This window comes from Lucilia sericata, unplaced genomic scaffold (genome assembly GCF_015586225.1).
Source record: "Lucilia sericata isolate MDLA Ls3-8-SP2 unplaced genomic scaffold, ASM1558622v1 Contig001373F_arrow, whole genome shotgun sequence".
NCBI lineage: Eukaryota > Metazoa > Arthropoda > Insecta > Diptera > Calliphoridae > Lucilia > Lucilia sericata.
This window is the reverse complement of record NW_023995315.1, coordinates 94826-120408: the sequence shown is the minus strand read 5'-3', so window position 1 is coordinate 120408 and position 25583 is coordinate 94826. Positions and strand designations below refer to the sequence as shown.

The 25583-nt window shown below is 29.7% G+C and overlaps 1 protein-coding gene across 1 annotated transcript in view; it reads right to left on the bottom strand.

The window, feature by feature from the left end:
• Positions 1–23773: 23773 nt before the first annotated feature.
• Positions 23774–25583, bottom strand: part of LOC119611140 (structural maintenance of chromosomes protein 3-like) — a 42916-nt gene continuing 41106 nt past the window's right edge. The window contains exon 4 of the mRNA XM_037966620.1: positions 23774–23856. Coding sequence (XP_037822548.1) covers positions 23774–23856 — 83 coding nt within the window. The remainder of the gene's footprint in view (positions 23857–25583) is intronic.

Here is a 25583-nt window from a genome sequence, read left to right as displayed (position 1 = left end):
GAACGTACTGTGTTCAAAATGGCCAAATCCAAGCATATCGTATTATTTTAAAAATAACAATTCTTTTTCAAAAGTTAAAAATTCAACTTCTAATGCATCATTTGGAAGGTTCAATGACCACTAGATGTAAAATCCGGGTCTAAAGTGGGAAATTATTTCGTAGAAATGAGAAAAACTGTTCTACTAATTATTTCCGGAGCCAATCGCCCCAAATTTCAAAATTTCGGATCTAAAAGTGGATTTTTTTTCATGCTATTGTGTTTTATTATAAAGTAATTTTATTCAAACAGGTAAAATTTTCATAAATTTTGTAAATATCATTAAACCAAATATATATTGAAATGTACTGTATACTTACTTTTGTGACGTAAATTTTGCACATATTAAACTTCACCTTAAATGAGAACTCAAATAGCAAAAATATCCAGAAAAAAAGTAGTGAATAATAATTATTATAATTGTTTTTAATAAATAAATGTGTTACTTTTTGTTTTTTGAAAAAATAATATCCTTTTTTAAATAAAACCAATTGTCAGTATTTCTGTATACTTATTTTTGTGATTAACTGTATATATATATATATATATATATATATATATATATATACATATATATATATGTATATATAAGTGGTTTCATAACATTATACTTAAGTATTCTCCCGTCAGAGTAAACTAAAAAATCTGCTTTATGTATACAGATAAATTTCTGAAATTTTTCAACATTCAGAAATATAAAAATTTCGTTGACTTTAAAAACATAAGATAGCATTTACGAAATAAAAAAAATACTCATTTTACCCTTCAGTAAGAGATTACTTCACAAATTTTTTGCCAATTTTTAAAGCTAAAAGGTTCCAAAATTATAATTCTAATATGTACTATCTAGTTTGGTAAAACTATGTAGTTAGGTAAAACTATTTAACTTAGCATAAAGAATAATTCTTGACTTAAACCATAAAGTGCTAATTTTTCCGTAACTGTTCATGCTTCAAAAAATGCTGAAGGTCTCCTTATGAAGAAACTCCTTACAATTTCTTTGTGATCTTATAAAGCTATAAAAGAGATTACATTGAATTTGAACAATATTTATAAAAAGTACCAATACAGTACCAAAAATACTAACCATACTACTCTCTTTCTTCATTGAATTATTCAAATTTATGTATTTTGTTAAATATATTTTGTATCATTTCAGAAATCGATGTTGTTGAACATTTATTAAGAAAATCACGGCAGAGAGCAACCTTTCCCTCTTTAATGATATTTAGCAAAAACATTTTTTGACCGATTACGAAAAAATATTAATAAAAAATATATTTCTCAAATTTCATAAAAGTACAAAAAATGTAGCAAAGGAACACATTTAGCCGTTTTTGCCCTTTTAGTTTGAATTTCTTTTTCCTGTCTTTCCCTCTAGGAGTGGATTTTCGAATACACATATCTCTGAAACTAAAAACTCATCGTCTAAAATAGTTTTACTTTAGAACGAAAAAAAAAACAGACTTAAAACATAGAAGTAAAAACTTTTTTTTTCGCCTTTTCTCCTATTTCGAAACGGAACTTTGCTACATAATACATATTTCAGACACTTTAAAGCAGTCAAGAGCAGAATTGCGATTCGAATACTCGCGCGTATAGGCCTGAAAATTATGCTGACGCTTCGTTGGCACACGTACACAATAAGCTTGCGTGTATTGGTGTGTCTGTGTTTAAGTAAAATGAAAACTTGTTTGTTGTTTTGTTTTAATACACATAGCAAAATGTTTGATGTTAATTGGGAAAATTGTTTTTTTTTATAAAAAATATGGATGGTCAAAAATAATTGTTTAATTATAAAAACATACAAATAAAAATGAAAGGGAATTATACATTTTTATAGATAATATTCATTATTTATAAAAATATTTAGTTTCTCATGAAATTACATTTTATTTTTCCACGCTTTATTGAAACAATTATTGAAATAATTTATTAATGTATGTTTATGAACATTAAAGGTGTATTTGCACGCAAAATCATTTATTTTGTTTATGAACAGCTTTTTGCAGTGTACAAATACTAAATGTTGACTTAAATACGGTTCTCTGCTGCTTAATACACACATTAAATACTTGATAGTATGTGTCTGCCCACCACTGCTTTAAAGGCTTAATTAGAAATGTTTTTGCTTAAGTGTAGACAATAATTAGTATTTACTCTCAAAAGTACGAATTTTGTCCCTTTTTCATCCACATATCCCTTCTTGTCCCTTCTTATCCAAGTTTTGGAAAACAATATAGCCTATCACACCATACACCTATATATCTATGTTCCAGCCGTTTAAGTGTAATTACAAACATTATGCGCACGCTACAGGTCGCAATTTGCAATTTGATGAAATTTGGCACATACTCTTGCAAGGACGAATCCCATTGAAAATGGTTAAAATCGGACCATTATTTCGCATTTCGCTTTTGAGCTCATAAATATGTTAATTATCACACCAAAAATCGGAAAAATTTAGTTTTATATAAGTTTTAATGACACTGCTGATTTTCGTAATGATCGGTCCTCATTTGATCACATCCCCTATATAAAGTCCCCTTCATAAAAGGACTTGATGGTTCAAATTCACTTATAGACACAAAAATTACGGCGATATTCTACATAAATAACTTTAACGTAGACGTAAATCGCTTTACCAAAATTTATAAGGATAGGCCCTCATATAACCCTCTTTTAGAAAATCCCTTTTTTGTTAATAAATTGTTAAAATATTTCTGAATTAAGGTAAAAATTAATTTAAATGCTTTATTATTAAAAAAGTTGTTGTAGGGCATCATATGGTCGGCCATGCCCAACTATAAATTTTTACGTTTATTTATTTGCTTTATTTATTAATTGAAGTAGTTTGAATTGTCTGAAAATATGCATTAATTGAGTCCCAGCAAATACAGAATTACCTTTTTTACCAGTTTTTTCCCTAAGACTGGGGTTTCTAAATATATGGACTCTCAATATCAAAGTTTATAATATTTTGGATTTAGAATAGAAAAAAATCGTACTTAAAGCAAAAAATTTTCGTAACGGCACTTTGCAATATATATATTTTAAATTAAGTAGTTTAATCGAAAATGCTATTGCTTAATGATAGACAAAATCAGTATTTACTATCAAAAGTACTTATTTCACCCATTTTACCGCCTTTTTGCCCCCTCCTAGCCCAAGTTATGAAAAAAATATAGCCTATTACACTCTCCAAGTATAGATCTAACTTTGTTCAGCCGTTTAGGCGTGATTGACGAACAAACAAACTTCTGTGGAAGTGATGTTTAATGACTTCAGAAGAAGCGAAAATAATTATATTTTTTTAATGCTGAATATATTTTTTTTTGTTCTTAAATTTTTGTGAGATTAGAAATTTTATTTTTGTGCTTCTGTTTTAAATGTATCTATTACCCTTATTAATATTAATATTATTTAAGTCAAATTAGTTGTATTCCATAATAATATATTTTCAGTATATATATATACCCAGCAAAAATAAAGCGAAGTACTTCCAAAAAATAACATTTATCACCACTTCAAAAGTAGCAATTGGTGAATTTTTTAACTTCTGTGCAAGTGAAATTTAATGACTTCAGAAAAAGCGAAAATAATTCTATTTTTTCAATGCTGAAGATACTTTTTTTGTTCTTACATTTTTGTGAAATATTATTTTTGTGCTTTTGTTTTAAATGTATCTATTACCCTTATTACAAATTTCAAATTTTACTTAAAGAACTTTGACATTCGTCTGAACATTTCGAGTATAACGGGCGGACTTTCAATGGGGAGTTGGTACCGCCCATATGAATCTATATATATAAAAATTAATGTGTGTTTGTATGTTTGATTGGACTTTATAGACTGCTAATCGGCTGGAGCGATTTTCCTGAAATATTCACTTCCTGTATGTGCGGAAGGAACTATAGACTTAATTAAAGAATTAAATACAAAAAATCGTTTATCTTGGAAACTATTAGAGATAGAATTTTCAATACAAAAATTCTTAAATTCAATACAAAAGAACTTAAATATTCATCTAAACATTTTGGAGAATAAAGGACGGACTTTAATCAAGGGGAGCTTGGCACCCCTATATGAATTAAATAGAAAAATTTGTATATCTGAGAAACTATTAGAGCTACAATCTTCAAATTTTACATGAAGAACTTTGACATTCATGTGAACATTTAGAGAAAAATGGGCGGATTTTCAATGGGGGATTGGCACCTCACATATGAATTAAATACAAAATTTCGTATATCTGGGAAACTATTAGATTGTTCACATTTTTGATGGGTTATATTTAAATCTTAACTAACGTTTGGAGAAATTGGCGAACTTGCAATAATTTGAATGACATCTCATTATACATACAGTGGCGGCCATGACGTTAGCACATTTTGTATCTGTTAAATATAACATCAAATATTTCCTATAGTTCCAACTTTTTTAATAAATTATTTTTTACGCGTAACACATGTCCTTTGATGATCACGACACATTACATTTTGTTCCACTACTTTGTTCCATATTGGCAAAATTCTTGGGGATTTCTGTTTTTATTTGTTGCTCCATATCATTTTAAAAGTTCTCTACTGGATTGGGATCGATAAATTATACTGGGCACTGCAAACATGTCAATGCCGCTCGCTTCCAAGCAGCTCCTCTCTCTACTTTTAACACATTTTGGGTCGATGTAGACCAAAAAACGCAATTTAACTGAACTTTTGTCCTCTAATTATACCCTACACCACTATAGTGGGAAGGGTATTATGCGTTTGTGCTGATGTTTGTAACGTATTAAAATATCACTTCCGTGTGTCCATGTAAACGTTGTTATCAAAGTACAGGTCGCAATTTTCAAGATAATTTGGTTAAATTTGGAATACACGTTTGTTTTGACCCAAGAACGAAGCCTATTGAAAATGGCCAAGCCCGACTATACTTTCTTACTTGTTTTTTTCCTAAAGTATTTAAGAGCATATTTTAATAGTCATACTGATTCATTTTTGTGCATCCACATTGCGTATAGAACCACCACTACGCCTTGAAAACGCAACCCATTGTGTTTTATGATTTTAAATGTACACTTTGGTTGTTGCTGATTGTTTGGAGTTCAGCATAAATACATTTTTTCATCAAATTTGATCTTATTAAACTTCAACTAGTATCCTCCAATCATGCAGATAAAGTCAAAGTGTTCCTGAGAAATCATATATTACAATGGAGGAAATTTGACGATATTCATTGAATTTTCTTGGCGTGCTGTTGGCCCGATATTGATATTGGATGCAGAAATGGATCCGTATGACTATAAAAACAGGCTCTTAAATACCTTAGTAAAAAAATCGGAGGACAAATGTTCAGTTAAATTGCGTTTCTTGGTCAATAGCGACCGTAAATATGATAAAAGTGCAAAGAAGAATTGCTTGGAAGCGAGGGGATTGACATGCTTGCAGTGCCCAGTATAATTTCTCGATACCAATTCAATAGAGACCATTTAAAGTGATATGGAGCAACAAATAAAAGCAGAAATCGCCATGAATTTTGGCAATTTCAGGCCTGAAAGTTAAAATTTACGGCATGAAATTTCTAATGGGTTCTGGTAAAGATTATGTCCAGAAGAAGGTATGATATTATCAAAATGTCCAAATATTCTAGAAAATATGAAATTTAAAGTGAAATTAAATAAATTTAGCTGATTGTTTTGTTTTATTTAACATTTTTAATGATTTTTTTATTTTGTGCTACATAATGTCCAGATTTTTTCGGAGTAGATGTACCTTGGAAAGAAAAAAAAAATATATGGAACAAAGTAGTGGAACAAAACGTTATGTGTCGTGATCCTCGAATTTTGACGAATTATTAGCACCATCCATGATGTCCCTTTGCAAAATGTGTAAGGCATATAATCTCTAAAAGTCAGGTATAAAAAATTTCAGCTCATCCATTAGAAGAATGCAAAATGCATTCATAAGTTGTAGTATTACCAGACTACTACCAACTCACAGTGCACAATCCTCAAAGAACCAATAAATAGACAACAACTTTATAAAAGTTTTAAAACACACCTATTATGTAGAATAAATATAGAAGACAGCAACTTAGAAAATAATTAACAACCATTATTTAGCAATAACAAAAAAATTTCCTAAAGTTACACAGTTAATGACATGCCAATTCAATACAAGTTAAATCATTACAAAAACCAACATGCAAATATAGAAAAGTTAATTCTTGATGAAGTTTGATTGAAGATTATACATATTTAGTATAATCTCAATAACCTGAGTAAAATAAGATAAAGTGCAGAAAAAATCAAATGTCCTAGCAAAATTCTACACAACAAACCAGGCCTCCAAATCATGGAATAAAAACAACACAGCCTAGAATGAAATGTTTTCCTAACCAAAGACAAGAGAATCCAAAGCTTTACAGTACATATACTTCCATATTACCCAAAATACGTTATAGATAAAAAAGAGATAATTTAACAGAGCTACAAGACACCTAAACACACACAGAAGTAAAGTGCAAACCTCAATTATGCTATTAAACTCCCATAATTTTCCTAATGGAAATATATAAATAAAGAAATTCATGCAATTAAACTAGCTAATATAAATGCTAAATTCCATAATATACAGTTAGCAAATCTCCCAAATTCAATACAAAAAACAGCTAACTACTTAACCATATTGAAACAATAAAGAAATAAATCAATGTATGTAGGAAACATACCCAGCAAAAATAAAACGAAGTATTTCCAAAAGAATAAAATTTATCACCACTTCAAAAGTAGCACTAATTGAATTTTTTTACGTTCTGAGGAAGTGATGTTTTAAGATTCCTGAAGAAGTGAAAATAATAATTCTATATTTCTATAATTCAATGTTGAATATATTTTTTTTTTGTTCTTACATTTTTATGAGATAAAATATGTTATATTTAGGCTTTTTTATTAAATGTTTCTATTACCCTAATAATGTTAATATTATTTAAATCAAAGTAGTTGTATTCTATAATACTACAATTTTACTTCCGAATTACTTCTAAAAAAGAGCATTAAAATTACTTCTTGAGAATAACTTCAGAAGTAGTGAATTTGGAATCAAATAAAAGGGACATCCCTCCTATGACAATCCTGTGTTAAAATCATCACTTCTTCAGGTCTTTTTCAGTACTTCCATGGAGTAAATTCTACTTCTTTTTCGCTTCTTTGGAAGTTCTTTTTTTGCTGTGTTTTTTAATTTTAGAGTTAAAAAAAATGCACGTAATTGTAAAAATAATTCAAATTCAGCAAGAAATTTGATTTCAGTATTTTTTAACTTGTTGCTTATAGTTCTTGAAAAATCGCGAATTAATAAAATTTAAGAAAAAAAAAAAACAGTTAATAATAAATGAATTCTACGAGATCGATATGTGCAAAATGTGTTTAGATAAAATTGATGTCTTTGAAGCTTACAAGGACATTTTAAATACTTTTATGATCCCAAATCATTGTATTGTCATTATCTTCATGTCTATTGATTAAATGTTTGTATAAGTCGATGTTTGATTTATAAAACCGCAAAAATAAAAAAATGAAATTTTGCAAAATTTTTAAGAAGTTCATAAAATTTTTGCATTCGAATATTTTTGCATGCTCCTCCGATTTTATATTTCAAAATAACAAAAAACTCAATTTGCGCAATAATTCAAATTATTTCCCATATAAGTGGGGATGTGCCGCGCCAATACTGATATTTTAAGTTCAAGTTTTCTAACTTTTGTAGCTGTCGTACCCATCTCCTATTCAGGGCACATTAACGAGATATATACCATACTGTGTAAAATTACATCAGCTAACCATTGTTGTTCAAAATTGGAAAAAAAAACAGGTGACAAATTTTAACATCCAAGTTCTAGTACGTAAAGTGATGTCACACGGATTAGCTTGTAAATAACCTCCTAAGTGTCTTTAGTTAGTACAATAGCGAATAGTGCCCAAAAGTTTAAAGCTACGGACAAAAACATAAAAAGCAGGTGAAAAAATTAGTTAGTGACACACGTTTTTTTTAATTTTGTAATCTTCTTAACGTTTAGAAATGAAGTCCTAGAGTTTTACAATTTTGCAATTTTTAGGCTGGAAGTCTTGTGTATATAATCCCGTAAAAAATGTATTTGACATTTTATTCTTACCAAAGTTATTAACAATTTAGTTCGATTTCAAAGGAATTAAAAAACTTTGATATTTGCACATACATATAATCTAAATTATCAATCCTACAAGAACATTCCACAGTTCTAATAAAACTTACAAAAAAACCCATTTTCAGAAAGTTCACGAAAAAGATTTTTCTTATAATTTCAACAGAAACATCAAAAGCTCTCAAAGTCACTCTAACACAATTTGAAAGTTCTAATATTGAAGTCAAACAAAATTCTGTGTTTTTTATTTTATTTTTAATAGTGCACACATTAATGAAATAAAATTTAAGCAACGGTATTTAATAGGTGTAGGTATATCTTGTTGATGTCAGAGATCTAAGGACAGAGCATGGCTTTTACAAACTTGCCAATAGTAGGCGCAAATTTTTAAAAAATGTGACATTTTTGAATATGACATTCATAGTTATTTATGAATACAGTTGTAATACAGAGTAAATTTATTCACATTAGCGGTTTTCACTCTTGATGGTATATTTAATACCCTATTAAATTTACATCGCCTTTTTTATAGAAAGCGTGAGCACCCTTTTGTTGTTTATTGTAAACTATGTAAAACAGCGGATTTTTATTATTACGCAAAAATTAAATTCAACGTAAAGTTTTAAAGATTATCACAAAATTCATGAAAGAGTTTCGAAATATCTTAACACAAATAGATTTTAGCAGTTATTAAGTTTTTACAACATTCTTTGTTACCATTAGCTTGAAACATTCTTTCCTTTTCTTAAAATCCAATTGCCAGGAGACATCTTAATTTTTTCTCTTTGTTTTTGTTGAGGAAATGGGTGTATTAAGCAATAAAGATGGTTATGTTCTGTCCACAAATTTGTAATTTCAATGAAAAAAACTACATTAGACCATCCAACGCTATTGCTTTACCGCTGCTGGACGACCAAAAATATATGCGGTAAACAAAAAAATATTTTCCTAATATAAACAATAAACTCGGCTTTTTTGAGAAACTGTATCTTATTTTTGATATTTTTATACCCACCATCAAAAAAGATGGGGGGTATATTGATTTTGTCATTCCGTTTGTAACACATCGAAATATTGGTCATAGACCCACAAAAGTATATATATTCTGGGTCCTTATTAAATTCTAAGACGATCTAGCCATGTCTGTCCGTCCGTCTGTCTGTTGAAAGCACGATAGAGTCCGAACGGAGCAATATAGAGGATTGAAATTTTCCACAAATACTCTCTATAGGTAAGGTTTGTTTGGTATTGAAAATGGGCAATATCGGTCCACGTTTTCGGATAGCCCCCATACAAGTGGACCCCTGAAAAACAGCTTTAATGGGCATATCTGTTTCAAATGTACGAATATAGCGATGAAATTCGACATAAATAAGTTTTATTTGATCCAAAATCTCTCTACCAAATTTTATGAGGATCGGTCCATAATTGACCCTACCCCCCATATAAGGCCCCTTCAGAAAATTGGTTTAACACGCATTACTGGCTTAAAAATACAAGTATAACAATGAAATTTGACATAAGTAAGTCTCTTATGATCAAAAACTTCTCTACCTAATTTTATGTTGATCGGTCCATAATTGACCCTACCCCCTACATAAGGTCCCCTTCAGAATATGACTTTTCCTATCCAATTTCATGCGGAAAGTGTCGGGAAGTGATATTCGATGTAAAGATGTTTTGTATGAACCAAAATTGGTCTACAAATTTTTTATGAAAAACGGTCAATTATTAACTCTATCTCTCATATAAGGTCCTCATCAGTTAATTTGATGAGTAATATCCTTTTAAGGCATACGGTTTGATGGTGGGTATATGAGATTCGGCATAGCCGAATATAACACTCTCACTTGTTTGTTTTGAGATATTACAAGAACATTAATTGTTGACCACGTCTTATTTTTTCACTTTTTTTATTTTTGCTTTATATTTTTGGAAATTTCTATTTTTTAATTTTCACTTTATGTTATTGGCGGTATGCTGATCAGCTGTTTATTTTGTTGGTAAATCTACCACGCTTATATACTAGACCTTTTTTCATGGTAGTTCTAGTACAGCGATGTATATTTAAAATAAATACATTTTGTTGTTGCGTTGATGTAAATAGTATTATTTTTAATATATCTACCATACTTAAGATGGTTACAAGGGTACTTTACTACCAAGAGTGAAAACCGCTATTATAATTAACAACTCCGAGTCAAATGCGTTTATCAAAATTGGTAAATGCAAATTTTTAATATTTTTTTCTTTGTGATGCAAACATTTTGTAAATTTTTTGCAGTAAATTATATTGATGGATATTGCGAATTAAAAATAAATAGCGGTCCTAGCAGCGTAGATCTGAAAAAATCAATTTGCTTTATTTTTGTATTATGCCAAAATCCGGTGCGCATTAAAATAATTTAAGGATATACAATTTTACGACCTAAATACGGATTTCATAACCTCAAAAATAAATTCACATATATAGCTAAATTTTTAACAATTTGAACACATTCACTATGAATTCATACCCAGCAAAAAATAATTGATGTTATACTTTACAGACGACATCTTAATCTCATCCAAAAATGCGATTACACATTTTTCGCATTTATAAATCAAATATTTCCTTACAAATGAAAACCCAGTTAAAAGTGAGGAAAGAGATGTGCAGAAGTCACTACAAATAACATATTCGAAATACATTAAACTGTGGAGAAAACCCAATGAAATTTAAATAAGCATGTCATTGAATGAATGTGACATCTAAATATCGAATTTTTACTGCATCTAAAAATATGATTAGATGTAGATCCAAGTTGTCAAAAATGAACAACATCCCTCCAAAGACTCGCTAATGTAAAATTCATAGGTTTTTCACCCGAATTTGAAGCACTTCGGGTTACTAGTTGTGATCTTTTCCGCATTTTTTGCGGAAACCCATTACCCAGTAAAAACTCGGTAATGGGTTGTACTTCCATAACCACTTACTTTTCAATGACTACTACTTATCGTCTATATTTTTAAATAACAGTTAGTTATGTTGAGTTTCATTGCGATACAAATGGTTACAAATCAATTTTAGACGTTTAAGACATTTTTTGAAGGAGGGTTTGTATGGGGACTAGGGTCAAATAAGAGCCGATCATTACGAAAATCTGCAGTGTAATTTATACTTATATAAAACATATTTGTGCCAATTTTTAGAGAGATAATAGCATATTTGACGTAATTATGGCATAAAAAGCTCAAATCGGGAGGAACGGTTGTATGGGGGCTAGGTGAAATAATGGATCATTTTCAATAGGCTTCGTCCCTGTGCCAAAGAACATGTTTGGTCCAAATTTCATCAAATTATCTTGAAAATTGCGGCCTGTACCTTGCGCACAAGGTTTACATGGACAGCCAGCCGGACAGACGGACGGACGGACATTTCTTAAGGTGGGTGTAGGACCAATATATTTGTGTGTTACAAACATCAGCACAAACGTATAATACCATCCCCACTATAGTGGTGTAGGGTATAATTACGCCATATTACGATACACACCTATTGCGAAATGGACTATGTGTGTTCCCGTAATCCAGTAATCAGAACAAGTAAGAGTTTATATTCGGCTATGTCGAATCTTATATACCCACCATCAAATCATATGCCGTGAAAGGAATCAACCTTATAAATAAACTCTGATATTTATGATATTTTGTTATTATAGCAACTATTTTCTCATTTACATATGTTGATATTTGTATTAGGGTATTCAATTATTCGGGGTTTTGACTTATTCGGTTTATTTGACAAATAATTATTTGAGTTTTATGTTAGCCGGTTAATAATCGGATAATTCAAAATTATTCGGTTAATCGAATAAAAGGAAACTGGATTATAAAAATATTCTGGGTTTTTTTACATTATTTTTCTTCCTATAACAAACAAAGTTATAATTCCTCTGTCTGTCTGTTGAAATCAGTTTTCTGAAGACCCCAGATATCTTCGGGATCCAAATCTTCAATAATTCTATCAGGCATGCTTTCGAGAAGTTTGCTATTTAAAATCAGTCCATAAACAACTTAGAATAAGCAAAAACCCTAGACAACCTAAGAAAATTTCATAAAAAATAAACTTTTTTTCATGCTTTGATAAATAGCAACAACAACAACACTGCTTATTCATTGCGTTGTGTATTTTGTTTTTTTTTTTTTTTTTTGGAGTATTTCGTTTCGTATGTTGTCTGTGTGTTTCATTGCCTTGTCTATATTGTTTTTGTTTCTTGGTGTATTCAGTTTCGTATGTTTGGATGGCTGTGTGTTTCATTGCCTTGTTGTTTACATTTGAACAAGTGACATTTAAAAAAGCGTGGGTTATTTAAAAGTAATTTTGTGCCAAATTGTGGAAATTGTGATAAATTGTGCTATTATAAGGACAAAAGTGTTTTTAAAAACATATATAATATGGTTAACTGTGCCCTGTGCAACAAAAAGGCACAGCCAGGCAATGGCACATTCTTCGCTGTTCCAAAATATGAAAAGAGGCGGATGAATTGGAGTGCGATCTGCCAAAAGCGCATTTCGATTCGTCCCAGCTCTTATTGCCAATAGCGGCGCCAAAAGCACTGTCGCCGCCCCCACAACAGTAAGTAAAACCTAATGAACCTATATTTATATTTCATGGTTAAAGTCATTCTGAGGGGACTTTATATGGCAGGTAGGGTCAATTACAAACCGATTGTCGTAACATCTGATATAGATTTTATATCCTATACGACTTATTTGTGTAAAATTTTAGAATTATACACTGACATTTGTAAGCTAGTATGTGGGTTAAAGACAGTTTTTGAGAGGGTCCTTATATGGCAAGTAGGGTCAATTATGGAACGTTCCACACAAAATTTGGTAGATAGATTTTGGATCCAACTTTTTCTATTATTTATTGTTTAATTTAGAATGCCAAGTTTCATAAATAATGAAAACATTGAGCCAAGCAATATGGAAGCAGATGATTTTTTATATTTAAACTAGCTATACCCAGTGTGCTTCGCTACCCTCATCGTAATGGAATAAAATAAATATCATTACTGTAAATGTATATATATCTGCAATATCAAAAATTCCCCTTTTAGAGAACTCTTTAAGTTTGATTTTATGATTCTAGTCTCAATATTACAGAAAATTAAAAAAAAACAGTTGAAGAACGAAAAAGTACCAGACAGTGCCTTTTTATATATTTTCATTAAATCAGGATGACGCATGTTTAATTTTCAACCAGAAACCAAAAAAATCGCATAAAGATTTTTATACAATCAGGAAGCTACATGTCCAATTTTATGTTTTTAGGTTCAATATTATAGAAAATTCGAAAAGTATTAGTAAAAGAACAAAAAAGTACCAGAGTATCCTTTTTCAATTTTCGTTCAATTGGGATACTGCGTGTTTAATTTTATGTTTTTATATTCAATATTTTAGAAAGCTCTAAAAGTACCAGTACCAGTGAAGTACGAAAAAGTACCAAAAAACCTATTTTATTTAATTTCATGTTCCTAAGTTCAATATTATAGAAAATTCAAAAAGTACCAGAAAATATTCCAGTTTAAATTTTCATTCACTCAAGTCCCTGATTGCTTTTATAGATTCTAATTAACTCCGGGCTCCACATGCTTAATTTCATGTTTCTAGGATCAATATTATAAAAAACACAAAAAGTACCTTTTGAAGAACGAAAAAGTACCAAAAAGTGCCCTTTTATAGGTTCTCACTTAATCCAGGCTCTAAACGCTTAATTTTATGTTTCTAGGTTCAATATTATAGAAAATTCAAAATGTACCTTTTAAAGAACGAAAAAGTACCAAAAAGTCCCCTTTTATAGGTCTTCAGTTAATTCGGGCTCTACATGCTTAATTACACGTTTCCAGGTTCAATATTATACAAAAATCCAAAAAGTACCTTTTGAAGAACGAAAAAGTTCCAAAAAGTCCCCTTTTATAGATTCTCATTTACTCCGTGCTCTACATGCTTAATTTCATGTTTCTAGGTTAAATTTTATAGAAAACTCAAAAAGTACCAGTCGAAGGACGAAAAAGTACCAAAAAGTCCCCTTTCATAGATTCTCATTTACTCCGGGCTCTACATGCTTAATTTCACGTTTCTAGGTTCCATATTATACAAAAATCCAAAAAGTACCTTTTGAAGAACTAAAAATTACCAAAAGGTCCCTTTTTATAGGTTCTCACTTAATCCAGGCTCTACATAGTTATTTTCATGTTTCTAGCTTCAATATTATAGGAAATTCAAAAAGTACCTTTTGAAGAACGAAACAGTACCAAAAAGTCCCGTTTTATAGATTCTCATTTACTCCGGGCTCTACATGCTTAATTTCATGTTTCTAGGTTAAATTTTATAGAAAATTCAAAAAGTACCAGTCAAAGTCCGAAACAGTACCAAAAAGTCCCCTTTTATAGATTCTCATTTACTCCAGGCTCTACATGCTTAATTTCATGTTTCTAGGTTAAATTTTATAGAAAACTCAAAAAGTACCTTTTGTAGAACGAAACAGTACCAAAAAGTCCCCCTTTATAGGTCCTCACTTAATCTACATGCTTAATTTCACGTTTCTAGGTTCAATATTATACAAAAATCCAAAAAGTACCTTTTGAAGAACGAAAAAGTTCCAAAAAGTCCCCTTTTATATGTTCTCACTTAATCCAGGCTCTACATGCTTAATTTCATGTTTCTAGGTTAAATTTTATAGAAAACTCAAAAAGTACCAGTCGTAGGACGAAAAAGTACCAAAAAGTCCCCTTTTATAGATTCTCATTTACTTCGGGCTCTACATGCTTAATTTCACGTTTCTAGGTTCCATATTATACAAAAATCCAAAAAGTACCTTTTGAAGAACGAAAAAGTACCAAAAGGTCCCTTTTTATAGGTTCTCACTTAATCCAGGCTCTACATAGTTATTTTCATGTTTCTAGGTTCAATATTATAAGAAATTCAAAAAGTACCTTTTGAAGAACGAAACAGTACCAAAAAGTCCCGTTTTATAGATTCTCATTTACTCCGGGCTCTTCATGCTTAATTTCATGTTTCTAGGTTAAATTTTATAGAAAACTCAAAAAGTACCAGTAAATTTTATAGAAAACTCAAAAAGTATCAGTCGAAAGACGAAAAAGTACCAAAAAGTCCCCTTTTATAGATTCTCATTTACTAAGGGCTCTACATGCTTAATTTCATGTTTCTAGGTTAAATTTTATAGAAAACTCAAAAAGTACCAGTCGAAGGACGAAAAAGTACCAAAAAGTCCCCTATTATAGATTCTCATTTACTCTGGGCTCTACATGCTAAAATTCATGTTCCTAGGTTAAATTTTATAGAAAACACAAAAAGTACCAGTCGAAGGACGAAAAAGTACCAAAAAGTCCCCTATTATAGATTCTCATTTACTCTGGGCTCTACATGCTTAAATTCATGTTTTTAGGTTAAATTTTATAGAAAACTCAAAAAGTACCAGTCGAAGGACGAAAAAGTACCAAAAAGTCCCCTTTTATAGATTCTCATTTACTAAGGGCTCTACATGCTTAATTTCATGTTTCTAGGTTAAATTTTATAGAAAACTCAAAAAGTACCAGTCGAAGGACGAAAAAGTACCAAAAAGTCCCCTTTTATAGATTCTCATTAACTAAGGCCTCCGCATGCTTAATTTCATGTTTCTAGGTTAAATTTTATAGAAAACTCAAAAAGTACCAGTCGAAGGACGAAAAAGTACCAAAAAGTCCCCTTTTATAGATTCTCATTTACTCCGGGCTCTACATGCTTAATTTCATGTTTCTAGGTTAAATTTTATAGAAAACTCAAAAAGTACCAGTCGAAAGACGAAAAAGTACCAAATAGTCCCCTTTTTATAGATTCTCATTTACTCCGATCTCTACATGTTTAATTTCATGTTTCTAGGTTCAATATTATAGAAAATTCAAAAAGTACCTTTTGAAGAACGAAAAAGTACCAAAAAGTCCCATTTTATAGATTCTCATTTACTCCGAGCTCTACATGCTTAATTTCATGTTTCTAGGTTTAATTTTAAAGAATACTCAAAAAAGTACCTGTGTAGAACGAAAAAGTAGCGAAAAGTCTCTTTTTTATTAATTTCATGTTTCTATTTCAATATCATAGAAAACTCAAAAAGGACCAGTTGGAGAATGAAAAGTACCAAAAAATATCACTTGGTACCGGGGTTCCAAATAACACCCCATTAGGATATTTAGTGTTTCTAAATTTAAAAATTTTATCTAAATTGGATCATTGTGGTTGAATAAAATCAAATTTCTCGTTTTTACCCCTTTTGGTACTTTTTTCCTCCCCATTAACGAAATAAAAATTCTATTCCAAAAAGTTGCAACATCGTAGTGGGAGCCCGTTATTATGTATTCATATGTATAAGTTAATAAACCAAAAACAATGTTTTATGAAAAAAGTACCAAAAATAGGTACAATTTTAACCCCTTGAACGTCCGAACATCCAAAAAGTACTAAATTCATATTTTTATTTTTTCGTTAAGTTATGAAGGAGTCAAAAATATTTTTTGAATGTGCACTGGTTTAAAAGATACATGGGGTGCGAAAAAAGTACCAAAATACAGTTTTTACCCGTTAATTCCCTAAAGGGGCCGAATTTTAAAAAAGTACCAGACACCTGTCCGTTTATTTTTTAAATGAACGGCGATAAGCTTTAAACTGTTTTTGTATCTTTTCTAGTTTAGGAGATATAAGGTTACCGAATTTACCCGTTTTTACCCTTTTTACCCCCTAAACATTCGAATTTCCAAAAATCCCGTCTTAGTGGATCTATTTGGCGGGAGACCAACCTCCTGTCCAAATTTCAGCTCTTTAGCTTCAACCATTTAGGCTGTGCGATGATGAATCAGTCAGTGAATCAGTCAGTCAGTCAGTCAGTAACGTTAGAATTTTATATATATAGATAAATAATTCAAGTCTTCCATGGACAGTAAATTCTGTACTTTTGGAACAAAATTTTTTGAATAATCCTGCGTGTTCAACGAATGACCTGTTTGTCCCTTGGACAGCAAATGCTGTACCAACAACAGTTGTACAAACAGAGTAAGACATAAAATATATAAACGTTTGCAATTATATTTTAACATAATAAAAATTTAATGTTTTAGCCCAGACATTTTTGCTGCGGAATCTGAGAAATATGTCGAAAAAATTCGCACATTAGAGAGGGAGAACAAAGATTTACGGGTTGAACTCCTCAAAACAGAACTGGCCAATGAAGGCATAAAACAATCCGTAAATAAAATATTTACTGAGGGCCAAATAAGGAAGTTGGAGGGGTCGAAGAAAATTGTGTGGAGATGTGCCGATATCTCCAATGCAATTTGTTTGAATGTTGCTGGGCCAAGAGCTTACAACCACCTTTACCATAAAGTATTTCCGTTACCTCACATAACCACACTACAGGGCTGGTGTCAAAAAATAAACATTGATGAAGGAATTCTCAACACGTCGATATGTTTCATGAAACAAACTGTAGATCTAGCACTCGACGATAAAATTTGTATTCTTGCGTTCGACGAGATGAAAGTTGCAGAAAGCTTTGAATACGACTTCATTAATGATGTCGTCAGACAGCCCAAAAAATATGTGCAGGTTGTAATGGCTCGCGGCCGTGGAAACAGCCCGTCTTCTACGATTTTGACTGCAAAATGTCTAGAGAACTTTTGATAAATATCATTTCAGAAGTCTCAAAGGCTGGGTTTCCGGTGGTGGCAGTGGTTTGCGATATGGGTCTCACTAATCGTAAGTTGTGGAGTGATTTGGGTATAACAAAAGGTACCCAATAAGCACTCAAAAAATTAAAATTCAAGTGCTTGTGTTTTAATTGGAATTTAACTTAAATTCCAGCTTATTTTTCAAATATTTTTCAAGTAAAAAAATGTTGAAAAATATTTAAAGTTTTATTCAAACTTTATTTTTATTGTCAAAAAAAATTATTAATTTTGTGATTTTCCAAGATTTAAACCGTGAAAGCAAAAAACAATTAATAAAATAAAGTAAAAAATATAGATTAAAAAATACACCGTCTAAAGTTTCAATCAAAAATTATAGTAAGTGTCATAGTAAGAAGAAATAAATTAAATGCAGAAAAAATTATTAATTTTTGCTCAACGCTCGCAAGACAACGACTCGATTCAAAATTAGCAAGTTAATCAAAATGTAAGTAATCTACCTCAAAATGAAACGCTTTTTCAAAACAACACCATCAACGAAGTAATGAATTGAAAATTAATTTAGCTAAAACTTCATATGCAATAAAAGAAGATTTTATTAAGATTGAGGCAAAAATTCAAGATTCAGAAGAAAATTTTGAGAAACTAGTATACCAGAATCAGTAGAAGATGATGTTACTAAACAGTTTTGTTGGCAAGGTTCCAAAGATAAATCGAGATAAAAAATTTTTTCAACTATGTTAGCAGTTAAAGGTACCTATTTATTTGAATTTGATATTTTGGATGTGGGATTTTCGACTAAATTTACAAATATTTCAGTTGCGTACCGCCAAAAATTTGCCGATCACAGCGAATCACAATTTGAAAAAGTAGTTATAACGTTTTTCCAGCAAGCAAAAAATCGACACGGCAAAAAACAAAGAAATCATTTTAATTTGTTGTAATATATTCTAAATGTTTCTAAACTTTACTTTACATTTTTACTTATAATTAATATTTGCAAACAATTAAAAGGCTTGTTTACATACATATACACATGTATGTATGTATATCATTGCATTATTTTAAGTAAATTTACTAAAAATTTTAATATTTAAATTTACATATTTTTTTTTAGTAATATTTTGTTGTTAACATAATTTTGTGTTACATAAATATATGAAATAATTTAAATATTAAAAAATCAAGTTAATTTTATTTAGGAGTTTAGTAGAGTGGCATTAAAAATGCTTGAATAGCACTGTTTTTTTTTACTTGAATTACCTTATACTTCAAAGGTTTGAATTAAGCTGTATTTCAAAGATGGAATTCAAGCATTTTTTCTATTTGAATTATAATTTAATTCAGGCCTTGAATTAAAGTGTAATAATACTAGAATGTTCGACTTGAATTCAAGTTTCCTTTTCATTGGAGAATGCTATTGAATTAAAGTGTAATGCAAGTGTATTTCAACCCTTGAAAATTGAATGTTTGACTGGAATTAAATTTGATTTACACTTTAATTCCAGCAAAAATGCTTATTGGGTAAGTATTTTAAAGCACAAGGAACAAGTAAAACACACCACACACCACTTATTAATTATGGACAAAGGATCAGTTGATTCTTGTGTTCGCCTCTGTACAAGGGATTTTGATATTAAAACAACTTGTCATCTAAATAATAACCGGTAATTAAATCCCAATAAGCATTTTTGCTGGAATTCAAGTGTAAATCAAATTTAATTCCAGTCAAACATTCAAATTTGAAGTGTTGAAATACACTTGCATTACACTTTAATTCAATAGCATTCTCCAGTGAAAAGGAAACTTGAATTCAAGTCGAACATTATAATGTTACTACAGTTTAATTCAAGGCTTGTATAACATTACAACTCGAATAGAAAAAATGCTTAAATTCAATCTTTGAAATACAGTTTAATTCAAACCTTGAATTTTAATGTAATTCCTATCGAAAAAATAATTACATTCAAGCACCTATAATATACATATATATATATATATATATATTTATGTACATATGTATTAGCTGTAGGTGTAACATACTGCCACATATCTTAAAATTTAACAGACATAATTAAGACATTTATTAATAATAAATAAGAAATGAATGAGGACAAAATTACATACATATTTATACATTTTACATGGCAAAAACTTGTATAAAACATAATTTACAGGATCACTCTGTTTCTTTAACATTGCAAATAAATCAGCAAAGATCTTGAAAGAACGCATCAACCAGAAATGTTTGCATTATTCTATATACATTCGTGCCTATATCAAAGAACATTTTCTACATTAATCCCGTTTTGGGTTGGTTTAATCTGCATACATGCCTTTTATTGCAATTGGATTCATTGATTTTTATAAATTCTGACACCAACATTTGCTGTTCTATTTTGTTGCATTGAAGTAAAAATATGAACATTTTTATTATTAATATTTTTAATTTATTATTATTGAAGTAAAAATATGAACATTTTTATTATTAATATTTTTAATTTATTTTCAAGTTTGACAAGAAAATTTGGTTTGAAAACATTATTTGACTTTACTTGAAAATAAAACTGGAATTAAAATTGAATTATAATTAAATTTCAAGCACTGCTAAATAAAATTAACTTGATTTTTTAATATTTAAATTATTTCATATATTTATGTAACACAAAATTATGTTAACAACAAAGTATTACTAAAAAAAATATGTAAATTTAAATATTAAAATTTTTAATAAATTTACTTAAAATAATGCAATGATATACATACATGTGTATATGTATGTAAACAAGTCTTTTAATTGTTTGCAAATATTAATTATAAGTAAAAATTTAAAGTAAAGTTTAGAAACATTTAGAATATATTGCAACAATTTAAAATGATTTCTTTGTTTTTTGCCGTGTCGATTTTTTGCTTGCTGGAAAAACGTTATAACTACTTTTTCAAATTGTGATTCGCTGTGATCGGCAAATTTTTGGCGGTAAGCAACTGAAATATTTGTAAATGTAGTCGAAAATCCCACATCCAAAATATCAAATTTAAATAAATAGGTACCTTTAACTGCTAACATAGTTGAAAATTTTTTTTATCTCGATTTATCTTTGGAACCTTGCCAACAAAACTGTTTAGTAACATCATCTTCTACTGATTCTGGTATACTAGTTTCTCAAAATTTTCTTCTGAATCTTGAATTTTTGCCTCAAACTTAATAAAATCTTCTTTTATTGCATATGAAGTTTTAGCTAAATTAATTTTCAATTCATTACTTCGTTGATGGTGTTGTTTTGAAAAAGCGTTTCATTTTGAGGTAGATTACTTACATTTTGATTAACTTGCTAATTTTGAATCGAGTCGTTGCCTTGCGAGCGTTTAGCAAAAATTAACAATTTTTTCTGCATTTAATTTATTTGTTCTTACTATAATTTTTGATTGAAACTTTCGACGGTGTATTTTTTAATCTATATTTTTTACTTTATTTTATTAATTGTTTTTTGCTTTCACGGTTTAAATCTTGGAAAATCACAAAATTAATAATTTTTTTGACAATAAAAATTAAGTTTGAATAAAACTTTAAATATTTTTCAACATTTTTTACTTGAAAATATTTGAAAAATAAGCTGGAATTTAAGTTGAATTTCAATTAAAACACAAGCACTTGAATTTTAATTTTTTGATTGCTTATTGGGAAATAAACAATTAACTTACAGGTAGCCAAAAGGTAAAACTGGCTGCTCAGTTATTTTCGCATACAACTGCAAGTGCAATCCGGCGTTGCTATGCGCACGGATTAGATATTTATAAAACAATTGAGACTGCTGAATTTATTCAGACAGTTAATGATTGGTTTGACGTCTTTAATTCGTCGATGAATACGTCTGGACTCCCTGGCAAAGTAAGTGATTTCTTTTAAGTTTTTAGATAATATTAAACGTAAATACCTATAGGAAACATACGGGAATGATTTGGAAAATCAGAGGGAAAAGTTACATAAAATGAATCAAATTATGTCTGTTCCAATCGTGCCAGGAAAAAAAGCCTTGAACTCTTCCAAAAAGGCATTCTTATCACTAATTCTGCCTTAGTAATGCTCCATGAATATTTAAAAAAGTTTGGCATGACGTATATTTTAACGAACAGACTAAACCAAGACATTCTGGAACACTTTTTTGGAGTGATTCGAAGCAAGGGTGGATTGAACGATCATCCTTCTCCGCAAGATTTTAAGTATAGGCTAAGGAAGTATATATTAGGTAAGTTTGATATTACATTTAATACTATATAACCCTTTATACCATTAAACATTTAGCCCGAAATACCGAATAGTTAAGTGGCAGAGGGAATGTGGAAAATGACGAAACGGAATGGCTCAACTCCACGAGTAACAATTTTAATCGCTTGGAAAGTTTGTCAGAAGTTTTCTTTGAATCGGAAGAAGTCCTCACTGATGATTTCGAAACTTCGGTACCAACCCCGTCACAGATGGAAGACCTTGACGGCGAAGATTTAGAAGACATTGGTATTCTTCAAGAGGACGCTCTTGAATATATATCCGGTTATATGATTCGAAAGCTGAATCTTGAGGAATACCAATGTCATGAAAAAACATTCACTTGGGTCGACGAAGTTTCAAAGGGTTCTTTAAAAAAACCATCCACCTATTTATTGGAAAAAGTGGAGCAGTTAGAAAAGGTATTCTACCGAATCAATGGTACCGAAATATCCAACTTGGTAAATCTTCGCCAGCATCTGGTGGAGCAAAGCTTGTCGATAGACCTGCCGGATCATGGAAAACAATTCTATTTCAAATGTAGAATATTTTTTCGTATACGATTTTTAAATAATCGCCTCAAATTTGAGAAGAAAACAAAAGCAATAGCATCCAAAAAATGAAAAAAATTGTTTTATAAATGTAAGTATTATTCATTAATTACTTATCCCTATAAAATCCGTACTAAAATACAATTATAATAACTAGAAACGAGTTATTTGCATTATAAAATCATACCTTTAGTTATTGCCCAGTTGTAATAATGGGCCTAAGATGCATTAAAAACCAAAAAATATAGTTAAAAAACAAAATTATTTTGTTTATTAATTTGATGTTATGTTTTTTATTTCATTATAGTATCTTCATCCCATGTGTTCCCCTCAACACCCAGTGACAGCTGTATCTTCCTCAGGAAAGAACTATCGGCCACAGTCAAACTTTTACGACAACAACAAATGCCCTCAAGTTTGCCCTAAAGAGAAACTTCACCTAATTTACAAATACACAATTTAGAGAATGAAGTTAAACAGTTGCATCTCGAATTGGAACATGTGCTTAAATACGTAATATTCAGAGTTGGAAGATAAAAACATGTCTCAAGTTTAAGAAGTTCACACAGGTGGGTAACGAATGAAATTCAAACTTTTTTCCTTTAGAATTTAACAATTTACTTTTAAAATTTTAGGTTGAGTGTGAGGTATAAACATTCCAATATTCCAATTCCGAAGAATAGGAATTATTAAATCAACAAGTTGACAAATTAACAAATCTAAAATAGATTGCTGAAAAGCAAATAGAAGAAACTCTGGAAGGTTTACAGGTAAGTTACAAATATTGTTAATCAATTTACATTCTTACATGGACGTATACTTCAACAGGGAGAACGCGAAAAATATGCTCTCAAGAAAGAACTAGTTACTTAAATCGGGAATCTATGTTTCACATTACCAATATGGCCTACAACATATGGGGAACAATATGAAATGACAAAACGAGTACAAACAGTGATGGCGAAGAAGACAATATAGCTCTAAAACATTTCGAATCCAACTTATCAACTGAACTCAAATCTCCCGATGGCACCAAATGCGATCTCCTTGTCCTTCTTCTTCTTGCCTAAAAGATATGATACAGGGTGTTGTCAGGTCTTAAAACGTTGTCAGAAAAATGTTCGGAAAATGTCTAACAATCGTGTGAACTTACAATGTTGTAAAACATAAATAGTAAGTTGACAGGGTTGTTAGACATTTTCTGAACATTATTTTGCATAATACATAGCATAATACCTTTGTATTTCCAGTTTGTGGTCAAGTACCCCATGATACACCGATATATTAAACTGTCCATCAACTCAATTTCATTATGAACAATCAATTTAATTCAGTACTGAAATGTTCTGAAATTCTTTTTTAAAACTGATTAACTAGATTAAATATTAATTATTCCCACATACATACATTATTTTCTTTACAGGTATTTGAATTTGTATTGTTAAATCATTTGTTTAACATTAAACCATTTCCATTTAATGATATTTAGGCCCATTATTATAACTTGCCAATAACTAAAGTTAGGAAGTTATCGTACAGATGTGTTTTTCGTTATTACAAGTCAACTTTAGCTAAAAGTGTCCGATAGGTTAACGGGAAGATCACGTTACCATTAACTTTTAACGTAAGCTTTAATAATTTTTTTAAAAATATAAAAAAAAATTCATTTTTCATATGAAAAATATTATTAATGACTAAAAGTATGCTACGGTTTTTGTATATTAAATAATTATGTTGTAATAATGAAAATATTTAAAGTACACTTTATTCCTCACTTTAACCCATTTACAGCCAATCAAAAAGTACAAGTTATATTTTTGAAACTTCAAGCTATATTTATTTTCAACAATGCAAAAAAGCAGAAACGTAAAAAAATGCTAAAAAATATTAATAATTAGGACATTAGAGGGAATTTCCGTTTTTATGTAGCTCGCGTTTTTTAACGGCTTAGAGCCGTCACAGAAACTTGAAACAGAGTGAAATGGAAGACACGGGCATTACTATGTTATCAGATTATTTTTAGACCGTTTGTTTCAAATTAATAACTGGCATACTTTGTTTAAAAAATTATAACAAATTTATTTTATAACATGTTTTTAGTATATTTTTGGCCACTGAAGTTTAATAGATTATTACAACAATAACAATGAATTTAGTTAAATTGTTTGATTTAATATTTATTCTGAGCACTTTCCTCTACTCAATAATGCAAAAATAAATAAACCAGAGTTAACCTTTTTTTAATACAGCCTTAAAAATTAAGTGTTCCCAAATTGGCACAGCGACCGTAAATGGGTTAATTAAAGTTACCTTTTATTATTACGAACATTAAAGGCAATTTGTAATAATGGCCCTTAAAATAAATAATACATTAACAATATTGTATAATTTTCAACAGAATTTAATGTTGCCTTTATTAAAAAAAAATCATTTAATAAAATAACAAGTAAGAGTGCTATATTCGGCTGTGCCGAATTTTATATACCCTTCACCATAGTGTATTTAATAAATATCAATTTCATAAAATTTATATTTACAGTGAATCAACTAAGTTTTTTGCCTACCTTTTTTTAAGAGAATTTTGTTTTTTGTTCATAAATAAAAATCGAAAAAACAGGTAAAAAGCAAATTTATGTTTTCCAGTTAAAAGTAGAGATTGTGTAAAATGGAAAAACCGTGAAAAAATATTAAACAATAAATTTTGGTGCATTTGTTCTGGCATTTTATTATTTGTCATCAGAATTTGCACGTCAATAAAGTATTTTGCATTTTTAGAATTCCAGTTAATTTTGTTGGGTTTTTCAAATTATTTTTTAATTACTTT